General features: G+C 44.9%; 1 protein-coding gene across 2 annotated transcripts in view; it reads right to left on the bottom strand.

Moving 5' to 3' along the window:
* Window positions 1-23,185, bottom strand: part of LOC110075170 (G protein-coupled receptor kinase 5) — a 97,798-nt gene that overhangs the window by 14,566 nt on the left and 60,047 nt on the right. Inside the window, exons 2-5 of one of the 2 annotated variants that reach the window (XM_020786128.3) lie at window positions 14,678-14,773; window positions 11,761-11,873; window positions 1,642-1,719; window positions 810-910 (exon numbers count right to left, since the gene is read on the bottom strand). In XM_020786128.3, the coding sequence (XP_020641787.3) occupies window positions 810-910; window positions 1,642-1,719; window positions 11,761-11,873; window positions 14,678-14,773 (388 nt within the window). Of the gene's footprint in view, window positions 1-809; window positions 911-1,641; window positions 1,720-11,760; window positions 11,874-14,677; window positions 14,774-23,185 lie in introns of those variants that run through there. The other variant, XM_078379741.1, reaches the window with a different exon arrangement.

Here is a 23,185-nt window from a genome sequence, read left to right as displayed (position 1 = left end):
GATGGAGCCCAAGAAACTGTGGTTGATTGAAACCAGTCAAATTCCAATTCTGGTTCCTGAAACCACTTTCTTTCAACAAACTGTGGTTATGATCACCCACTAGCTGAGGCCTGGATAGATTGCTGTACTCTGGAATTATCAGAAGCAACATCTTCAGATCATCCAGCCACCATGATGGAGAACAGAAGCCTGGGAACCGGGGGAGGGGGGGGGGAGAAGGACTTGCTTCTGTTGCAATAAAACTTTTTCTAAATATGATTTTTATTTTTTAAAAATTAGGAAAAACAATTGGATCTGCCATAAACAGTTCACTTAAATTTTTGCCTTTTTTTAAAAAAGGTGTACACATTTTTTAAAGAGAATTATCATACCCAGTCAGTTTCTGGAGGCACAACCCTCTTGTTTTTTCTTTTTTTATATAGAAAAGGGGAGAGATATTTGGGGGTGGACTGGGGACCACACAACGAATGCAGAATGCATATTTCCACCCCTGCTCTCATCACTAAGGTAGGCAAAGGGCGCTGTGAGACTGCAGGTCTGGACGTTATGAGACTGCATCTCCCCATCAGCCCTAGCCAGCATACTGAATGGTGGCGAATGATGGTAGTTGCAATCTGGTAGCATTGAAAAGGTCACAAGCCCCCCCATCCCTGTTCTAAAGCATCTGCTGTGATAAGTGACACTGTTTCCTTTGAAGGCAGCCCGTGGGACGAACTGCCACATAACAAGCCACAGGAGTTTACCATCAGAGCACAAAACCCAGCCACCACTTCTCCTTGCATTAAAAATCCAAAGGACCCAACACTTACTGCACACAACTGCTGAAGAGGTCTTTGCAACGGCTTCTTTGTAGTTCCTCCACACACTCATTCATAAGGGACTGGCTGATTTCTGCCAGGTAGCCCAAAGACTAAGAGCAGAACAACAAAACCAGCCGTGGGTAACATGCATAACGCAGAGTATGTTATATATATTACATCCCCCCCCCAACCAGTCCAATGTATGCAAACAGCTTTGAACATTTGACATATCAATAGTTGGTGTTGCTGCTACTGAGTCTTTTATAGAGGCTCTCTCTCCCCTAGTTCCACGCCACCTCTTTGGGGGTGAGCCACTGTGGAGGGTCCAGAGGCAATCTGCCAGTTTCAGCTCCCTGGATGCTCACGGGCCACACCTAGGGATGAGATTTTTGCATCTTGAAGACGCCACGCCTATAATTTGGCCTGGGGTGCTCTCGTCCAATTATGTGAATAGAAGTCCTTAAGATTCGCACATCTCATCCCTAGCCACAACACCCCCTTCCAAAGATATCAGAAGTGACTAGAAAGTTATTTCTGATGATCACAAAACCGGTTCTGTGGCCAAAACATGGTTCATGTGTACATGTGCATCTCTGCCTTATTTTATGGGAGAAACGCATTCCCTGGAGGTTTTCAGAGCCCAAACACCAGTTTTGGAAATAGGGAGGTGGGAGGTTTGGACAGACAGATAAAAGATTCTGCATCAAGCAAGGGGCTGGACTTGATGGCCTTATAGGCCCCTTCCAACTTCACTGTTCTAAGATTCTACAATTCTTTACAGGCCAAATGATCCCAGCTTCTGACCAGATACATCTACACCCCATATAAACAGTATACATACCCCACTCTTGAAGTACTGTTGGATTATCTCTTCTCCCATTTCCTTGCGTTTCTCATCTGGGGAAAGCTCATATTCTGCCTGGGAAAGAAAAGATGATGGTCATAACATATGGAGGCCTGGATGGAAAAGGATCTCCACCATCCATCCTTGAGCTGAATTTTTTGGGATCCTGGTGGACACTCCACTGATCTAGAGTGTTTGGGTTCCATCCACCATCTTTTCCAGGCTTTTCTGTTAGTCCATCTAGAATCCACCTTCATTCTTTGCTGTCCTTCAAGCCATATCTCAATCATAGCTCCACAGTAGAACATGCCCTGCCCATGCACAGGAGCTCCTGGCCTCTCCAGATGCCTATGTATTTTCAAAAGGGCCCTATAGCAAGGATGAGCGAGACACCTCTGCCTGAAACCCTGAACAATAACAACCCACCCACCTTCTACAATGAAGGACTTGAACATGCTCACTGAGCAGAAAATACTGGAAAAGAGGGAAGCTGGGGAAGGGGGTAGAGCTGATGAGAATCACATTTGGAGGACACCTTTCCCCACCACCCAGCAGGCCAGGCACTCAGTTTACCAGCCTTGGGAGGATGGAAGGCTGAGTCCACCTTGAGCCTGTTGGGACTGAACTCAGGTCACGAGCAGAGGCTTGACTGCAGTACTGCAGTTCAACGGTATGCCACAAGGACAAGGGAAAAGTAACACATCAGATGGGCCACTTCTCAAGGCTGCACAAACTCCCCTCCAAACTTCACAGGGTTACAACTAAATTCTACCAGGGTTCTCCCACCAAGCCCCTTTTAGGGCAGAGAGCCCCTTTTAGGGCAGAGAGCTCCTTTTTCAAGACAGGTGACTAGGAGACATGGGTGGGACTGAGGAGGGATCCACATGCATCCTACACCACTGCCCTATGTTCTACACCTGATGGGGCCTCTCAAGCAGAAATAAGTAGTACCTGGGCAAACAGTTGAGCAGCTGAGTTGTACAGGTCTTACCCCCAGCACTTGGGCAGGCAAAGTACCTGAGCAGCTTTGGAGTCTCATTCTCTCCCTCCCCCCCAAGCCTTATGCCTCTCAAATGTCTACCTCTCCCTCATTCCTGACCATTTTTGCACAGGACACAAACCGTCCGCCTGGCTTTCAGAGAGGAGAGCATGTTGCTGCGGCTGCTATAAAAATCTGACCCACCGGTCGCCTCCTGAATGTTTTGGAACTGAGCTTGGTGCTAGGAGACCAGGGAGAAACAAGAAAGCCACCCCCACCCATCCACACCTCCTCAAATGGCAGGGACTCCGAAGAGCCGCTGAAGGGTTAATCGGCCTGGCCTGCCCAAGAGAGAACGAACCTCGGCAGAAGAATGTAAGAAAGGCCAAAGAAATTCATGACCACTCCTCCACTCGCTCATGCATTCTTGTTCCTACGCAAAATGTGGATCTTAAGATTTTGCAATACAACTCCCACCATTCTTGATCAGCAGTGCTAGTAGTAAAGGATGCTGCCAAATGCAGTCCAGCAACATCTGGGAGGCTGCACTGTGACAGACTTTAAGGGAGGTATAAATGAGGTGAGAAGAACGACATTGTTTCACTACTGTTGTTCTGTCACTGTAACTACCTTTATAGTTACAAAGGGTATGCAGCTTCACTACTTAAGCATGTTCTGTACTGCAGGGCTAGAAGTTCGTAGCATTCTGCTCTGTTTTTGAAATAACAGGAAACGTAACTATTTTAATTAATAATGGATAATAATTGTGTGCCATCAAATTGATTCCAACTTATAGCAATCCATTTCAGGGTTTCCCAGGTGGAGAAACCACTCAGAAGTAGTTTAGCATTCCCTCCTTCTGGGGTCACCCAGGGATGGCGCAGAAGTATTAAAGTCCAGGATCCGTGAAAAGAGCTACTTGCCAATGTAATTTCAGGTTCCGAACTGGCACTTCACTTTCCTATTATTTAAACTATTTTAGTTACCATTGAATAACAGGAAAGTCAAGTGTGTTTGTTCAGAACCTGAACTTATATTAGCACCTAACTATTTGGGAGTGGTGGACTTGAATAGTAACTAATTACTTTTTAAAAACCTGTAACCATAACAACTTCTAACAATTTAGTGGCGACTAATTAAGTATAATGGCAACCAATTATTTCAGGGATCCAGAACTAGAACTAAGTGGCCAGAATCCTATTGGCAATCGCTTAAGATTTGCAAAACTTGCAGCCACTACATTTAGCTCCAGAAATAATTGGATACTGATACAATTTTCATAATTCTGGCTCTGTACGCCACCACAATGGATTTGAAATGAAGCAATCGAGATGCAAGCGAAGTGTGGACTCTCCTCTTTACATCTGCCAGTTCCCTTAGTATCCTTGTATGAAACTCATCTAGCCCAGAATATTTGAATTTGTTTAAGCTAGGCATGAGCTAAGTATTCCCATACCACTTTTATCTGTATCTTGGGAAGCAGCCCCTTCATGGCATCCTTTCTTCTGTTTGTACTCAGCTGAGCACTGTTTTCCTTCAGGAATATGATGGAAATACAGTCAGGGTTGGGCATTTCCACCTTCTCTCTGTTACTGATTAGCGTATCTCCAGTCTTTCCACACAATCACTTCCTCATCTCTCTCCCTTGCTCCAAGCACAGCTGAACAACGACCCTTCTCTCTATAAACACTGGCTACTAGTTTGTACACTTCCTTGGCGATTCACCCCTTCTTCTGTTTTCTCTATCTGCCCAATTTAAATCCCAGCTCATCTGAATGTTCCTTACAGATCTATCAGTCTTTGTTTAGATGCCTCCCACGTTTCTTTGGTGTATCCTGGAAGATCACCAACCATGTTGGCCGGAGGAATCCAAAACTTGTATTCCAAAAACTTAACTTTTTTGAGCTTTCTTCTTAGGCCAGGGGAGGGGAGCATAGCTGAGCCGACAGCCAATCAGAAGACAAGGTGGGGACAGGTGGATATGTGGCTCCCCATCCAATATCTTCTCTCTTCAAGGGGCTCCCTCGCACAGACATATGCATCTCGCTGTTACAAACAGGAAGAACCAAAATAGGAAACTGGTGGGATCCGCATAGCTTGAATGGCTTGTGGGTCACTGCCATTCTCAAGGCTCAAGTGACATCTGTGTTGTCCTTAAATGAAAGGGCTTCTGGGACACAGCCATGAGAAATGAATGGGAAGGAATGCATAGCATCTCCCCAAGGGACAGACAGAAGCTCTCTGTCCTGGACATGGACGGCAGGGGTGCTCACGAGAAGCTGTCCTTGTGGCCTCTATCAAAGGCCACCCTCGGCTAGGAGGAAAAAATAGAAAGAGGTGCACAGCTGGAGTGGGGGGTGGGGAGCTGGAGTTGAGTCAGAACAGAATGGAAGAAAGCAAAGACATTTGTTGGATTTGACTTATACCGAGATAAATTCTGTGTCTGCTGAGCAAAGAGAGCCAGAGTGATGCCTCTGTGGTTATAGGACAGGACAAAGGCTCAGGTGTTCTTAGTCCATATCCCTCAGGGTTGCTGTCAACAGATATGGGGCTGAAGAAAGCCCCGTTTGCTGCATTCAGTCCTCTGGAGGGAAGTTGAAATATAAATGAATAAATGAATTATGAATGAATAACTAAATGAAGTCTCCAACAAAGCAATGGCTTGCAAGAATAGTCATCAGTTTGTAAGTCACCAGCCTACTTATGCTCAAGGATTTGTACTCATTTGGTCTGAGGCTGAAGAAGGGCTGAACAGTCTTGAGGGCTTCAGAATGAACATAGACAACAGTGAGAACTCGGAAAGGTACAGAACTGAGATCCTACAGACTGGATGGGTTATTTTTATATTGCTTCCCTACCTCTGCCCCCCAATGCAGGAAAAAGACCTATAATGTTAAAAGAATAATCACATACTTAAAAGTAGGGATGTGCACTGCCCTGGCCTGGATGGTGCCCAAATAGAGGCATACAAATTGACACCCTACCCACCACACATCCTTCTGGAGACAGCCCATCCTTATCCTTCTCCAAATCTGTTTTGTTTGCTTGTTTGTTACCAGATTGCTGTGAGGAGGACACTACTACAAACATGGAAACACAAACGGCAAGGCCAGGTTGTGGCAAATGAAGTACTCCAGACCCCAGAATTTGGAAGGGCACTGAGATGCAGGCAAGACAAAAGAGCCTCCGGCCAGGACAGCAGGTGTCTACAGAGCTGAGTCCTTTGCTTTCTTTCTTCTGTTCTTTTGTGCAGCTGTTAGGAGAAAGCCTCAATGTTACCAGTGAGCAAAGCAAAACAGCTTCAGAGAAGGGAGTGAGTGAAGGATTTTAAAAGAGCAATGGACTCTCAGATTACTTCTTAAAAGGGCAATACAGGGAACCTGTTCTTCCCTCACCTGGAATTTCATCCCAACCTTTCTTTTTCTTAGTTCTATATTTTGACATCTATCAGCACAGCAAATAAGCTTATTAAGAAGAGAAAAAACAAACCATTTATTTCTGTCAAAAAAGAAAGGTGGAAGAAATCTTCCTTTTCTATCTCTATAAATTCAGTCCTTTCTCTCTCCCCCTTCATCTTCTTTCTCTTCCATGGATCTGAAATTAGTGGTGATATGGCCCTTTGCAACTGGAGGTCAGTGGCTGCTAGGGTGGAGGATGGTGGCTGATTGAAGAAACAAGGTTTTTTTAAAGGTACAGATGCTGATGATCTAATAAATGACTTTGCAGCAGGAAAGGCAATGGAAGTTCATTTCCAAGGTAAAGAGCATCGTCTCCTTCTTTGGTGCCAGCTCACAGTTTATCTTTTCCCTTCTTTGCTAAAATTCATGTTTTTTTAACATCAACATTTCTGACCCCATGAATGTTGGATTTAATATGGGGGAATCTATGGGGAGGTGCCCTTCTGCCCTGTAAGTGCTTCTGAGCACTTTCTTCCACCCCATGGCTGCCCTGCAATTGCACAAATACCTCTGATTCAGTCTATATTTACACATTGTCTGACCGTCATGTATACCCCTAATTCAAATGCAAAAGATGACCCTTTTATGTTAAGGTAAAGAATTAAAAATAAATAAATTAAAAAGCACATCCAAATGGCGGATTAAAAGTTGACCAAGGGAGAAGACTCCCCAAGCCAAAGGCATCTTGAAACAAACAACAGAGGTCTTCAAGAACAGCCTGAATGCTAAAAGAGAAGAAAGCCAATGGGCTTCCCACGAGTACAGGGTCAGCAGTGAAAAATGATGGCACCATGAATGAAAAAAACCCAGCATGGCTGGGGCCCAGGCGGTCCATGATGCCCTACGCCCGTCAAGGGCCTCCTGCTGTTGGAATCTCATATTCTTGTTCCTTCAGTCGTGCTAGCTAGTATACTTTGTTTCTTCAAATGCAACACATTGGATATCTCTATTCCAAAGACATTGTGGGTTTAAAAAAGCAAAGCAAAGAAAAAAGGAACACAACCATCCAGCATGGCCAGTGGAAAATGCTTGGAGGTTTTAGTCTTAAACATACAGAAGGACAAATATTCTCCATCCCTGGATTAAGTACCCTACTCTTTTGTTTCATGAAAAATAAGCAGATCCCTTTTCATTGGCTACCCATTTGAAGGTATCGAAGGAGTATTGCCAACCTAGCAGTTCAAAGCATGTAAATGCAAGTAGATAAATAGGTACCACCTCTGTGGGAAGGTAACAGCATTCTGTGTCTAGCCGTGCTGGCCACGTGACCACGGAAACTGTCTTTGGACAAACGCTGGCTCTACAGCTTGGAGACGGGGATGAGCACTGCACCCTAGAGTCAAACACAACTAGACTAAATGTCAAGGAGAACCTTTACCTTTACCTAAGGAGTATTACTCAACCCAATTGTCCAAAGTCAGTCCCTAAAAAGAGGTCCCAAAATAAAGAGTCTTCTAGGGAGTTGTGCTACAGCCTAAACACAGTTGGTAGCCCCCAAAAGATTAGATGTATTGAATCAATTGTTCAACGGTGAGTCAACACTCATGTAAATCCCATTGATAGGCCCACTTCAGTGGGGACCATCAGTTGGATTCAGGTCCCTGCCTCTGTTCCTCTTCTTCATACTTTGGACTCTGCACAGCAACTAGTGCGAAGCCAGAATGATTCACAGGACAATTGCTTGCTCTATCTGCTTCACATCTATTCGAGAGCTTTCTTACGGTACAGCACAGTCTTGGCTGCAGTACAATAGCTTAAGAGAGACAGTGCAGTGCAACGTAGTGATTTGGACTAGAGATGGAAGCCAACGTACTCAAAATCTATGAAACTAAATGCGGTGCCCGTGGGTCATCCACTGATTTTGCCTAACACTACACAGTTACAGCTGTTTAATATCACTTTTACTGCTATAGCTCCATCCTATGAAATTCTGTAATCTATAGTCAGCTTTACAGCTCTCTAGCAGAAAACTCCAAATGCCTTAACAGACTAGAGATCCCAGGATTCCATAAAGTGTGCTGCTTATATACCATCCCATAGTGTTTAAAACACTCTCTGGGTGGTTTACAATTTAATGATGAAAGCTAAACCCATCTTATGAGCTGGGTAGTTGATTTACTGACCTCGGAAGGATGGAAGGTTGAGTCAACCTCAAACCAGCTACCTGGAGTGCATCAAGTATGAACCCAGGTCATAAGCAGAGTCTTGACTGAGGTACTGCAATTTAACTATTGTACCATGAGGCTCCGTGGGACGGCATCATGCCATTTAAAGAGATATCAAACTGGTTAAATGGAACAGTGTACATAAACTTGAAGCCTTTTGGGAGCTCCCTCCAAAAATCGCAGCCATGCACAGTTATCGCTTTCAGACCATGTGTTTCTCATTTAGGAGCCATCTGGCCAGATCAGCATTCCTGTCATTCACATTCAACAAGCATATGCATAGAAAGGGTGCGGGGGGGTGGGGGGGTTGGGGAGGCCTAGTGTTTTTTTTTTCTATTTTTGTTTTAACATTTGCTGGCTGGGCTGTCAGAGACGTACACTTAAACGAGTTCATCAGGTTCCCTTCATTTCAAAGACGGCTGGGCAAGGAGAGGGATTTTTCAACTGTAGTTTGGGAATGGGAAGCTCAGATCCTTTTATGAGGCAAACGTTTCCTCTCAACAGCATCAAAAAGGGCTTCCTGGCATCATGGAAGTGTCCAGGAGGGGCAAATGGTTTCCAGATCAGAAGCACTGCATGAACTCACCAGGAGACAAGAGAGAGAGAGAAGGAAGGAAAGAAGGAAGGAGAATTCCCTTTAATATTAGAACAAGTGGACATGACTCGAAGCGATGGTTTGTTCTGCTAGAAGCTAAGATGCTTCCAGAACAGCAAACTTTCAAAAAGGAAGAAGGAGGGGGGGAGCAGCATTCGTGAGGGGGTGAAGCTCACAAAAACACTAGGATATTATTTCAGATGGAGGGCTGACTTTCAAGTAACACGTCATCTGGATGGAATGGGCTGAGAAACACACTCTGCTCTCCCAGTGGAAAGGTCTCTCTCTTCAGGAATCCCGTTTTTTCTCCTGCATTTAATTTCTTTAAAGGTTGAACTTCCCTTCCTGAGGACCTCAGAAAGGCAGCAAGCACAGAATGTGAAAAGAGTAAAAGAGAAAATGACCCAGAATAACAATAATGGGGGGGGAAACAAAACCTAAAAAGAAGCACTTATTTTCTGCTTGCTCTTCAAAGTCAGCCGTAGATTCTAGCAACAGACAAGGATTCCTATGGCCCTTTAGATGCACCATCTCTTAGGCCCTGGCAAAGGAACCCAATGTTGAGGGGATGATGGGAGCTGTAGTGCAACAGCTGGAGAGCCATGTGTTTACTACCAGTGCCCACAACAGGAATTCGGGAATCTGCAATAGGAGCACATAGTCTGGTGGCTGGAGGAGCCTCGTAAACAAGCCCGTGCAAGCTGCTAGTGCCGTGTTCAAGATTACAGTGGACCCTCGACTTACAGACGGCTCGACTTACAGACTTTTCAAGTTACAGACTTCTCTGGCTGCAAAATTTAGGTTCGACTTGCAGCCGGAGAATCAACCTACAGACCAGAAAAAAACCAAAATGGAACAAAAACAACAAAAACGGCCAGTTACGGATTAATCGGTTTTCAATGCATTGTAGGTCAATGGAGACTCGACCTACAGACTTTTCGATCTACGGATTAATTCTGTAAGTAGAGGGTCCACTGTACTAGGCTGATGAAAGCTGACAGAAAAGTCTTCAACAGAACACATAGCTGGTTGAGGAGTCCCAGGGCAGTCTGTGCCACACACAGAAGAGGAACAGAGAGCTTTACCTCTCTGTTAAAAAGCACATTTTGGAAAAGTTATTGTTCTAGCTCCCAGAATCCCCCCCAGCAGTGCTACTTATGGGGAGGAAGAGAGGGAAAATGCCTGGAGTTCACTGGAAGAGGAAGAAGCCTCAAAAAGGTTAGCTGATATTGTATCTTAGGAGAGCTTGGAAAAAGTTAGTTTTTTTAGCCCACAACTCCACATGTCTCCTGGCATGGCCAGAAACTTACTAAAGCAGAGCTTATCTGACACCAAACATCAAGATAATTTGTCTTGTCACCAAAATAACATGCCCTTGGTATAACTTTCCTAACAAGCCATCCAAATAGAATAGCATAGTATCTGTAAGCATTAAGAAGTCATAAAGGCAGTGTGGTGTAGTGGATAGAGTGATGGACTCGGACTCTGGAAAACAGGGTTGGAATCCTCATTTAGCCAATAAATACAGATGGGAGAGTGGAACCAATCCAAACCTCTCCTTAAATATCTCACTTACCTGGAAAGCCCTATCGGGGTCACTATAAGTCCGTTCAGACTTGATGGCACAGAACACACACAAAGGCAGAAAGGCCTTTTCATGTGCATGGCTTCATATCATTGATTGATTGGTTGATTGGTTGATTGATTGGTTGATTGATTGATTGACTGAGCATTACATGATGCTTGTTTTACAAGAACTAATTACACAGTCTTATATGCCCAGGTGGTGACGGTATTGAAACACTTGCCTGTGTATTACTATTTTGCTCTTTTTCATGAAGATATGCTGAAAGAGTCCATTTGTCTTTTGTGGGTTGATAAGCCAGGCCATTGATCTGATAAATTTTCTCTTCTCACAGACTGAGACAAACAAGTAATAGTACCGTTTGAAAATTTCTAACACCATCAACTGGAATGAGGACCGAGAGGGTTTCTAAACTATAATTCTCTGCAGACGTAGCTATTTCATCTTATTGTTTGTGCATGTATATCTGACTGATCATGTACTTTGCTGATTTTTAGAGATTGGTCTTGTATCACAGTAACATTTTATGTACCACCTGCAAAAGTATGTGACTAAAGCTAACGAAGGGTATATTCCATTCTCCGAGAATCATGACCATGCTGTCTGGAAGATTCCAGTAATTGCAGTTTCAATAAAGCAGCTTTTTCAGGCTCTAAATCTGGGTCATTCTAAATCCTTACTTTCAAGAGTCTGAAGTCTCCTAACTAGTCCCTAGCAGAGATGGGCACAAACCAATGGTTTGGCAGTTTATGCCGCTTTGTATACCGGCTGAACTAGTGTTTGGCGTTTTAAAGCCCCGCCTCCTTTGGCAGCTGTCCAGTCAGAGACAGCAGCTTGGCTTCCCTGCCCTGCCTCCTCTGGGCATCATTTCTGAGTGAGCAAGAGGAGGGGGGCTTTGAAGCACCAAACACCTGTTTGGCCACTAAATGAACTGGACTGGCAGTTCATGCCCATCTCTAGTCCATATTCACGTGCACAATATATTCATGTGGCACATGCTGGGTTGACAAAGGAGACCACTTTACTGCCGAGAAAGCTGATTCTCCCTTTGTTCCAATGTCACCTAAGCAGTGGCTTCCCTGATTACGAGACAGAGAAGGAGCTTCCCCATAATTTGATATTTGATCAGTCTTGTATCAAACTGAGGATGCCAGGGATCAAAGTTGCAATGGCTTGGACATAAAGCACATGCGCTACCAATGTGCTACAGTTGTTCCTTCTTCATCAGACCGTCAACCCCAAAACCTCCTTTGCCTTTAAAGAGAGGTTGTCCAGAGGACATCAGGAAGCTCTGAGAAGTCAACTCTCAACACTAGACATCACACTCGCCTTACCACAGTGTCCAGGAAGTGGATGCACCGTAGGAGTTCCAGCCGGGTCTCACAGAACTGGCGGAAGAGAAGCCGACCAATGGGCTGCTTGACACACAAACTGTTGTAGTCCCGTTCTGCAGAGCAAGAGAACAAAAGTGGGATCATTTTTCAAAAGTACTGTAGGTGAACAGCTGGAACCCAGTGGCACCCTAAGAGGAGGGGTACAGGTTTCAACTTAGCAGAAGACCACCCCCCCAAAATCTGGATAACCAATTTCAAAGCACATCAAGTAAGTGCTATCTAAAGATCAAGTCTGCCATAAGCTCATCAGATCCAGAATCTTTCATGCTGTCGTACAATTATAACTGCTTGTCACAAAAAGACAAGATGTGAATAGCTGAATTGTTGTGATGTACAAACCTGTCTCCACTAACAAGCCACGGGTTCTTAATCCACCATAAACCACCATACCTTATAGTATGCTGCTGGCTTGCTTAAATTATATTTAAACTATGGCTTCTTGTCGCTTTTTTCTGCAGCTGTCTACCCTGAAACAGGATCAGACAAAAAGAGGTAGGAGAACAACACAACCACAATGTAGTTTGCCTGATTAGCACAAACCATGGCTTATTGTGACATGAAAACATGTCCTTACATCTGCATTTCCAACACCTTAAACGAAGACTTTAAAAATAGAGAAGCAGCCTTTAAAATTATTCAGTAATGGGCTGTGGGATGATAGAGACATAAGAAGGGCATCCCAGAATGCAAGAATATTGGTCAAAAGGTAGGGTGCCCAAAGAGAGAGGTGGAAGATCAAAAGCTAGGGTACTCATTGATACAGTGAAATAGACATTTTCACAGAAGAAGCCTTGGGCTTAATTCAAACATTGAGCCAATCCCTGGATCCCTTGGATAGAGCCAGCTTCAATACAAAAACCCATCTTATGGAAAGACTAGAAGACTGAGCATACAAAAAAAAATGAAGGTAGACAAGCATTTGCAAACCATGGTTTATCTGTGCAGGTGGAAGCATGAACCATGGCAAAATTCAGCATGGTGTCTCAGAACCGATCCTTAGGCATGTATCCAGTAAGCAAGCATATGGTTTGATACTGGGAGCAGACCAGACATGGCTTTCCCAGAACATGGAGAGAGCAAATCATATCTATCACAAGGGTCACTCCTTTTGCCCCTAAGATCCACAGCAGCTACTCTGGCTGTGGCAAACACTGGAGGTGGGAAGCAGGCTGGCAGGCTCTTGAGACGGGCGCCCTGGCCTTGTTATAGCAAAGAAATGCCTCGTGCCTGGCTCCAAAGAGGCTTTGAGCAGTCTTATCCAGGATGCCCCATGGGGCAGCAGCTTGTGTCCCGTGGCCTAAGGTGAGAGGGTCCACAGTGCCATTCCCTGCCATATTGTCGTCACCCCACTGCTCCAGCTGCAAACCTCTTTCCTTGCTCTCCAATGCATCACTCCGAAGGGTCCTTTCCAACACAAAGCCCTGTGGGCGGAGAACCCCAGAGATGGTGGTTCATGGCTACCAAAAGTGACACAAGACTGATCATCTTCCAAGTTATCCATGCTGCATCCCGTGGAACTTTGCTTGAGTAAAACAAATAAAGGTAAAGGTTCCCCTTGACAATTTTTTTTTGTCCAGTCGTGTCCGACTCTAGGGGGCAGTGCTCATCCCCATTTCCAAGCCATAGAGCCAGCGTTTCATCCGAAGACAATCTTCCGTGGTCACATGGCCGGTGCGACTTAGACACAGAACGCTGTTACCTTCCCACCGAGGTGGTCCCTATTGATCTACTTGCATTTGCATGCTTTCGAACCGCTAGGTTGGCGGGAGCTGGGACAAGCGACGGGCGCTCACTCCGTCGCGTGGATTCGATCTTACGACTGCTGGTCTTCTGACCCTGCAGCACAGGCTTCTGCGGTTTAGCCCACAACGCCACCACTCATTTCTGGAGTATAAAAATCCTTAGGTCTAAATACAGGGGAGACACATCAGCCTGGAACTCTGGGGAAAGGAAACAGGCCCTCTATTCCTGCTGCCGTTGTTCCTGTCATGTGCCGTCCAGTTGTCTCCAGCTTGTGGCACCCCAATGCATGGGTGGCCACCATCATGTCATCAACCGCCCTGCTCAGTCATACAAATTCAAGGCTGTGGTCTCCTGTCATGACTCAATCCAGCGATCTTTCAGTCTTTCCTGCCACCTTCTACTTTCCCTAGCATTGTTATCCATTCCATTTATGTTTTTTCCTTCATAATGTGGCCAATGTATGATAGCCTTAGTTTAGGCTCTGCTGTACAGTGTAGAAAATGACTTTTCAAAAAAAAAAAAAGTTAAATAGTTAAATTTAGGAATGTCTAGTGTACCTACTATCCAGACAGTACATTCTTGATCCAAAATGGTTTAAAAATAGACTGCATTTTATTTTATTTGACACTATTATGGATTTTTGTTTCACATGTTTTAGCCCGTGTGTGTGTGTGTGTTTGTGCACGTGCATGTACGTGTGTGTGCGTGTGTCTGTGTGTGTGCACGCGCTCATTTTCATAATTCTATCCCAGGGTTCACAAGGTTATATATTAACCATGGTTACAGGATTACAAGCTAATTATGCCTTAGAGGGTTAGAAATTGATCAAGATCTTGCATTAAAGGCTGCAATCAGTTAAAAATAAGGCTAAACCTCCCACTAAGCCTCAAAGCGGGCATAACTAAAACAATCCGCCCTTCCTATTTACCTGTACGAGTACAAGGGAAGGAAAATAAGTTACCACAAACCATGGGAATGTACTAGCTGTGCAAATTCCACTGTTTACACCTTGGCCAAACAAGTCCAACAAGGTCTTGCAACACTGTCAACCACCAAGCCTTCCTCTCTTGCACACTACGAGCAAAGCCAACAGCTGGTTCATCTTTCCACTTACCTATGCCTTTCCTAAGGTCATCGCACTGGCTGATGTGTGGGAACTTGAGGATTTCTCTCCACTTCTTGCTCCTCCCTTTCCGTTTCCCTCCACCTCCTGCAAAAATCACAGAGGGGAAAAAAGACAGACGTGAACAAGTTAGTTTTGGAATGGTAAGCAACTTGATCTTTGACTATGCAAAATCTTTTGATTATGTGGACCACAGCAAACTATGGCAAGTTCTTAAAGAAATGAGAGTGCCTGACCACCTTATCTGTCTGCTGAGAAACCTATACATGGGACAGGAAGCAACAGTCAGAACTGGATATGGAACAACGGATTGGTTCAAAATTGGGAAAGGAGTACGACAAGGCTGTATATTGTCCCCCAGCATATTTTAATTATATGCAGAATACCTCATGCAAAAGGCTGGACTGGATGAATCCCAAACTGGAATTAAGATTGTCAGAAGAAATATCAACAACCTCAGATATGCAGATGATACCACTCTGATGGCAGAAAGTGAGGAGGAATTAAAGAACCTCTTAATGAGGGTGAAAGAGGAGAGCGCAAAAAATGGTCTGAAGCTCAACATCAAAACAAACAAACAAACAACTCCCCCCCCCCAAAACATGGCCACTCGTCCCGTCACCTCCTGGCAAGTAGAAGGGGAAGATACGGAGGCAGGGACAGATTTTACTTTCTTGGACTCCATGATCCCTGCAGATGGTGACAGCAGCCATGAAATTAAAAGACGCCTGCATCTTGGGAGGAAAGTGATGACAAACCTAGACAGCATCTTAAAAAGCAGAGACATCACCTTGCCGACAAAGGTCGGCATAGTCAAAGCTAATTTTTCCAGTAGCAATGTATGGAAGTGAGAGCTGGAACATAAGAGAGGCTGACCACCGAAGAATTTATGCTTTTGAATTGTGGTGCTGGAGGAGACTCTTGAGAGTCCCCTGGACTGCAAGGAGAACAAACCTATCCATTCTGAAGGAAATCAACGCTGAGTGGAAGGACAGATCCTGAAGCTGAGGCTCCAATACTTTGGCCATCTCATGAGAAGAGAAGACTCTCTGGAAAAGACCCTAATGTTGGGAAAGTGTGAAGGCAAGAGGAGAAGGGGATGATAGAGGATGAGATGGTTGGACAGGGTCATCAAAACTACCAACATGAATTTGACCGAACTCCGGGAGGCAGCGGAAGACAGGAGGGCCTGGTGTGCTCTGGCCCATGGGGTCACGAAGAGCCAGACATGACTTAACAACTAAACAACAACAACAAGCAACTTGAAATGGATTTATTTGACTGGCAAAACATTATCCAATATATTGTGTGGTGTAATGGATAAGATTATGGACTGTAACTCAGGAGACCTGAGTTCAAATCCCTGCTCAGCCATGGGTGTGTGTGGAACTGGTAAAACCATTCTTTAAATGTCTCACTTGCCTTGCAAGCATCTTAGGGTCCCTGTAAAACACTTCTGACTTAATGGCACATAATATAACAAACATTATCCTCCTCCTGAGAAGGTCAGAGATGAGAGCTTTGAAAAAGTCACTTTTTGAACGACAGCCCCCAGACTCCTCTAAACAGCATAGCAGCATGGTCCCCAAAAAAGTAACTTTTCACAGCTCAGCTGAGTCACACCCTTGACCTGATCGGTGGCATGTTGCTGTTGTGAGGATCAAATGGGGATTAGGAGAAACAAGCGTGCCATGATTAGGTCACCGGAGGAACGGCAGAATATCAGTGTGAAGAAAAAGACACAATTATGTCTTGGCCTGGTTGTCTCAACAGAAGAACCTTCACGACAACCATTACTCCACTGCTAGGGGCGGATTTGTCATGGAAACCAGGGGACACTTAACAAAATTAAGGGCCTGAACAAGAACAGAAGTGCACTCTTGAAGTGCAGCAAGATCCTCTGGATTCAGCAGTTCTGGTAAGAATCCCAGGAACCTGCCATGGTTAATTAGAAGGCCTACTAGAAATGGAGCCACCTCCTTACTGAATGAAACCACAATCCACATCCTGCCCATCCCTGCTCTAGTGAAGCAAACGTTTGGCATCCTGAGGCAGAGTCACTGACCCTTTCCCTCCAGAGTTCAGAAACTGGGTAGACTGCAAGCACTGGGAGAGCATGTTTCCTCATACTTGAGGGTAGCAACCAGTTCCAAAGGTGGGCAGTAAGACTGTGTGGCACATGTAGTGCTGCCTGTCAAGAGAAGAGGTGTGGCTGACGAGAAGCACCGACGGGAGCCGCCCTCTACCTATGACGCCCGAGGTAGTTGCCTCACTTTGTCGAATGGTAGGGCCAACTTTGCTTGCTCCAGATGATAACGACCATCCCCATCCCTGTAACAAGCAGGTCTGGTTACACTGCTCCACTTCCACATTGCTAGATGGGAAAATGCAATCGGGGAAGGAAAAGGAAGACTGGTTATATTACAACTGCAGGGGCTGCCTATTTATTCCTCTATCACAGTCATTTCAGAACCCCACCTATAGCCTCCCTCAGCACGTTGGTTTCCACCAGAAGGTCAAGCATTGTCTTCCTGGGTTTGTCTCAAGGATAACGCTTTTGCTTTTCATAAGCGTTTCCTTTCGGTGCCCTGGCTGGGGTGGCTTCAACCCACAAGGGACTTTGCTTTCAGCCCTGAACCTAGAAGCTGGAGATGAGAGGTGGCTTCCACTTCCTGCAAGAACAATGCTCTGTCTTCTGGGCTCCCTCCTTAAGGGCCATCTGGCTTCCTTATCTCTCTCTCCCTGCCTTAAGGAGACTCCCTGGGCTGGCCAAGCAGACAATTTGTGTGTGGGCACAATGCAGGCAGTTTGCGTTTAGGCAGTTACTGGAAACAATACCTCCCTCCTCGTCACTACCAGACATTGGAGCCATTGCTCCACAATCGCCAGCCATTGGCCAAGCTTAGATTCTGGAACTAATCATAAAATGGCAATCTTTTAGACAACTCCTATCCCGGGAAACATTCTCTCTCTCTCTCTCTCTCTCTCTCTCTCTCTCTCTCTCTCTCTCTCACACACACACACACACACACACACACACACAGAGGACCCAAGGCAGCTTACATTATTAAAAGACAAGATGTATAACTAAGAACTGTAAATATACCAGTACTAAATGGCTCAAACAAACACCACACTAGAAATGGTAAACAAAAGCTACACCAAAACACATTCAGAGCAGTAAAGCACAACAATCCATTTGAAAAGCCCCTCTCAGGCAGCCAGTCACACACTCAGGGAAAGCCTCCCTGAACAGAATGGTCTTAACCTGCTTGCGGAAGGGCAGCCAAGATGGGGCCAAACCTGGACTCCAGTGGGAGGGAGTTCCAAAGTCTGGGAGCAGCAACAGAGAAGGCCCTCTCCTGTGTCCCCATCAGACGCACCTGTGAAGGTGGCAGGACTGTAAGAAAGGCCTCTCCTGATGCCGTCCTCGCTCCATTTTATCTTCATAAGAACCCTCTGTTTATTAATTGCATTTATACTTCACCTTTCCTCTAGTGAGTTCAAGGAAACGTGCATGGCTCTCTTTCCCTCCCTGATCCTCAGAACAACCTATGAGAGACTGTTGTGACTTGCCAAGGTTTCATGATCACGTGAGGATCTGAACTCAGGTCTCCTGAGTCGCAAGCCCTTTTCTCTACTAGAACGCCAAGCACTATCACCCAGATTGTCTTTGTCTTCAGTGTGGAAGGGATGGTCACTCTCGAATTGGCCTCTCAACCACACTAGACGCTGTTCCAAGTCCTCCATACAGAGCATGTTACCATAGTCTCTCGAGACTTGAAGGATGCCTACATGGATCACCCAGAGGCATGCCCAAAACGGCACCAGAATCCTATTGGCATTTGCATAAGGTTTGTGTACCTACGGCAAATTGCAGTTTATTGATTACGTATCTTGTTATGCACCCAAACATGCAGCTGAGATGTGCTTTGGCACACCATCAAATGGGCACAGTCAGTTATGCGACCCTTACATCAATAGAATCTTGACCAGTGGCTTCACAAGGTGCCCGAGTTACTTATTTTGCAGGCCAGGGTGCCTCTGAGTATATACTCCACCCGAGAACTTGTCTTCAGCACAAGAAATGGAGTTCCCACACAAACCCTTTCAAGCAGAAGTCTATTCCTCTTTTCCCCTCATGCTTTCTTGACTGTTAAGAGGGGAAATTTGCTATTGTTAAACCCCTGGGCATCCAGAATTTCAGCTGAGCTATATATATAAACCCACCCACCAGTAGATCCTATTGCATGGGGACTTCAGTATGTGTTTCCCCAGTTAATGGCCGGCTGTCTTTTAAGGGTCCCACACGAGCGTCCAGGAAGAGGACTGTAAGAATGCAACTGATAAATGTCCCAAGTTAGCCTGGAGGGTGAAACAAAATAACTGAAACATCAAGAGCATAACAAAATAGCAAATTTAAGAAAAAGAAGCGGGAGAAGCGATTAAAATAAACTGATAAAAAATCCTAACTATCAAGAGATCTACACTTTTATCTTGAGGTGGAAAAGGGCTGCCTGAGATATAAGCTTCATATACTTTTGACTGTGCATTAATCAGTCATGGCTGTTATCATTCATACTTTACATACAACTAAAGGAAACAAACAAGTTTGTTATTGTCGTTTTTCAACTGCATATGTCTATAAAGTAACTCTGAGTGGCAAGTCCCATTTTACAGATGAGTCTGACATGGTTACAGCTTGGTGGCAGCTTATCAAAGGCTATCATCATCGTCATCATCATTTATTGTTGTCATGAGCATTTGAGACTCTTTCAACTTATGGCAACCGTAGCATGGGCCTTGAGGTATGTGAGACAATGAAGGAAGGATCTACATGATAAATTTCCCTGTCAGAGCAAGGATTTCAACTCAGGTCTCTTGGGATGTAATCTACTACACCACGTTGGCTCTTTATTTATTAGTTACATTTATGTTCTGCTTTCCCTTTAATGAGCTCATGATACACACATGGCTCTCCACCACATTTTATCATCAAAATAACAGCTGGTGGTGAAGGCTTCCGGGAGTTTTAGTCTTAAAACATTTGTACAAGGTTGGGAACTATTGGTCTAGGACAATGCTGTCTGTGGATTCCTACTACATGTGGCTTGCAAGGTCTCCTTGCAGAAATCTTTTTTCCAGCTCTTTTAGCTGAGATCCTTTCAGCTGGACATTGGGAATGCAAGCCAGTATTCCTAGTCCTCATTGCAGAATGTTGTAAATGTGCAGGCAGAGAGGCAGGGGTATATGCCAGGTGGTCACATACCTCCCTGTCTCCCCCTGCTTCCCTTCACACACCAAAGGTAGAAATAATCTCTGAACAGAGCAGGGATATGGATTCTGCAAAAACCCCAGCATCAGGAGTTGTGGTGCTTGAGCAAACATGCATGGGGCTCACTTTGTGAATTTTAGTCCCAAGACGCGGGAAGGCCAGGTGCTGACTATGCCTGACACAGGTTGCTTTGACTTTTTCTCCCTTCTGGATGTTTATTGGAAGAAAAGCCTGCCGAGGGGCTGGTGGCTTCTTTGCTTCCTCTCCTTTCTCCCCCTCCCCCCTTACTCATGGCGAGGCTTAAATGCTTCGTTTATGAAGTGATCCCTGTGGGTTTGTATGACATCAACCCTCCTCCTGACTGCTGGTTGTCGGCCAACAACATCTCCCTCCCCTTTGACTGGCTTTCCCGTCGCAGAAAAGATCCATGACATCAAGGTAAGCAAACAGGAAGCAAGGATCCCACCAAAAACAGGTCACTGCACAGTCTCCGCCAGCAGCTTTCAAGCGTTCCACACCGCCGGCGCAAAACTTGTAGAGAGCCCTTGTGTCTCTCCAAGGCTTTAGGGAGTTGACCAGGCAAGAACTTCCTGCTGGACTCCAGTCACTTCCTCCTGCATGAATAGGCCCGACGTCAGAGCTGGAACGGGCCGCTCTTGGTAAATACCAGGCAGCAGAGCATTACGCCACTCTTTCTCTACCGCTGCTCCTCCTGTTCCTCTCTGGGCCCCTACCTCTTTCTTCCATCTGGACTCTTATTTAAGGAGAAAGGCAGGATAAAAGTATTTTGAATACATTTAAATAAACCTGTCTAAGGACACCTGGGACGGGCAACACTTCAATCAGAGCTTAGAAATAGCATGTTACAAGGAAGATAGCTACCTGTATCACATGAACGTCCTTTTCAAACAAAGAAGGCAGGTCAACGATATATGTTCAGAACTGCCCATGTGGTATAGTGGATAGAGTGTTAGCCTGTGACTTGGGAGATATGGGTTCAAATCCCCAGCTGGCCATGAAACTCAGTGGGTGACCTTGGGCCAGCCCTTCTTTCTCACAGGATTGTAAAGAGACAATAGAGAAGCAGCTCATGTTCATCACCTTGAACTTGCTTGAGAAAAGTCATGCAATCAATCAATCAATCAATCAATCAATAAATCAATGTAACACAATTTCTAGGACAACGTTTTATAGGTGTGACAGCTAATGTTTTCTATCTACTGCTAAAAGTCTCCTTCACAATGGGGAGAGGTGAGAAGCATTGTGCCCCAGGGATCTGTCCCGAGACCAGTGCTTTTCAACCTGTTCATAAATGACCTGGAGACAAGGATAAGCAGCGAGTCAGCTAAGCTTGTGGATGACACGAAACTTTTCCGGATGGTGAAGACCAGAAGGGATTGTGAAGAGCTCCAGAAGGATCTTGTCAAACTGGGAGAATGGGCGGCAAAATAGCAAATGCGTTTTAATATAAGAAAATGTAAAGTGATACACATTGGGGCAAAAAAAAAAAATCAAAACTTTAGTTATCAGCTTGATGAAAGTGTCAAACCAGTGTACGGCGGAAGTGAAGAAGACCAATTCCATGCTAGGTACCGTGTTTCCCCCCCCCCCAAAAAAAGACAGGGTCTTATATTAATTTTTGTTCCAAAAAACACATTAGGTCTTATTTTCAGATGATATTTTATTTTACAGTCATGTTATCTTCTTCTGGTTGCTGCACAAGGGTGGAGGGCGGGGTTTCACTTAACTGGGGCTTATTTTTGGGGTAGGGCTTATATTACGAGCATCCTGAAAAATTATACTAGGGCTTATTTTTCAGGGTTAGGTCTTATTTTCGGGGAAACTATTTTACTAGGTTAGGTCTTATGTTCGGGGAAACTGAGCTCATTAGGAAAAACAATTTTGGCCCGTTTGAATAGGGAGCTGTGAGGACCATCTGGCATCCGACCTCTGGCTTGCTTCCTACGCTGAAACAGCACTGTCCCAGGTGAACTATACTGTATACATTTCCTAAATATATAAATATATCAAATGACTGTAAAGGTTAAATCAGGTAAAGCACAAGAGCAGGCATAGTTCCCCATGCCAGTTATGACCTCGAGGCCAAAAAACAAACAAACAAACAAAACACCTGTGACAACCCCAGACCTACTGGAGTATGCCACACTTTAACTATGCTGCCACCAACCATTCCCTATAAGAAGTCACACAGACCAGGAATGGATTTTTAACAAACAAAAGAACAAGGTTTATTTAAATAACAAACAGGGTAAATAAAAAGATCAAGTAAATAAGATACTATAACGTGGCTTAGTCTCAATCATACATACAACAGTTTGGTTCACACAGAACACTTTAAAGTAAAGCACAGACCCTGAACCTATCAGTTCTGGCTACCTAGAAAGAAACCTGAACCTATCAGGTAGGTACTAACTGACACACAGTTGTACCCAGTCTGACACACAGACTCCCACTCCTCACTCTTCACACAAGCTCCCAAATATATATACAGTACAGCTCCTCCCCCCTGATGTCCCGCCTTCCACTCCCCATAGGATGGAACTTTCCCTCCAAACCCATGACAGACAGGTACCATCAGTGCTGTATGTAACAACACCTGTTCAGAGAAACAGACAGAACAAGACTGTGACAAACCCAGACCTACTGGGATATGCCACACGTTAACTAAGCTGCCACCAACCATTCCCTGTAAGAAGTCACACAGACCAGGGATGGATTTTTAACCAATAAAAGAATAAGGTTTATTTAAAACAACACACAGGGAAAATAAAATGATCAGGTGAATAAGATATAGTAACGTGGCTTAGTCTCATTCATACATGCATACAGTTTGGTTCACACAGAACCCTTAACTTGAAGCACAGACCCTGAACCTATCAGTTCTGGCTAACCAACAGACACCTGAACCTATCAGGTTGGTACTCTGACACACAGTAGTACCCTGTCTGACACACAGACTCCCACACCAGCTTCTTCTTCCCAGCTGCTGCTTCGTCACATCCCAGCGTCTCAACTTCTCCACACACGCATCACATATATATACAGTACAGCCCCTCCTCCTGATGTCCCGCCTTCCACTCCCCATAGGATGGAACTTTCCCTCCAAACCCATGACAGACAGGTAACATCCGTGCTGTATGTAACACCTCCCCTCTTTATAAGTTGTTTTGTAGGGGGAAAGCTAACGTGCTTTTTCCCAAAAA

The sequence above is a fragment of the Pogona vitticeps genome, chromosome 8, assembly GCF_051106095.1.
Source record: "Pogona vitticeps strain Pit_001003342236 chromosome 8, PviZW2.1, whole genome shotgun sequence".
NCBI classification, from domain to species: domain Eukaryota; kingdom Metazoa; phylum Chordata; class Lepidosauria; order Squamata; family Agamidae; genus Pogona; species Pogona vitticeps.
The sequence above is the reverse complement of the archived record's forward strand: the minus strand, read 5'-3'. Positions and strand labels throughout refer to the sequence as shown.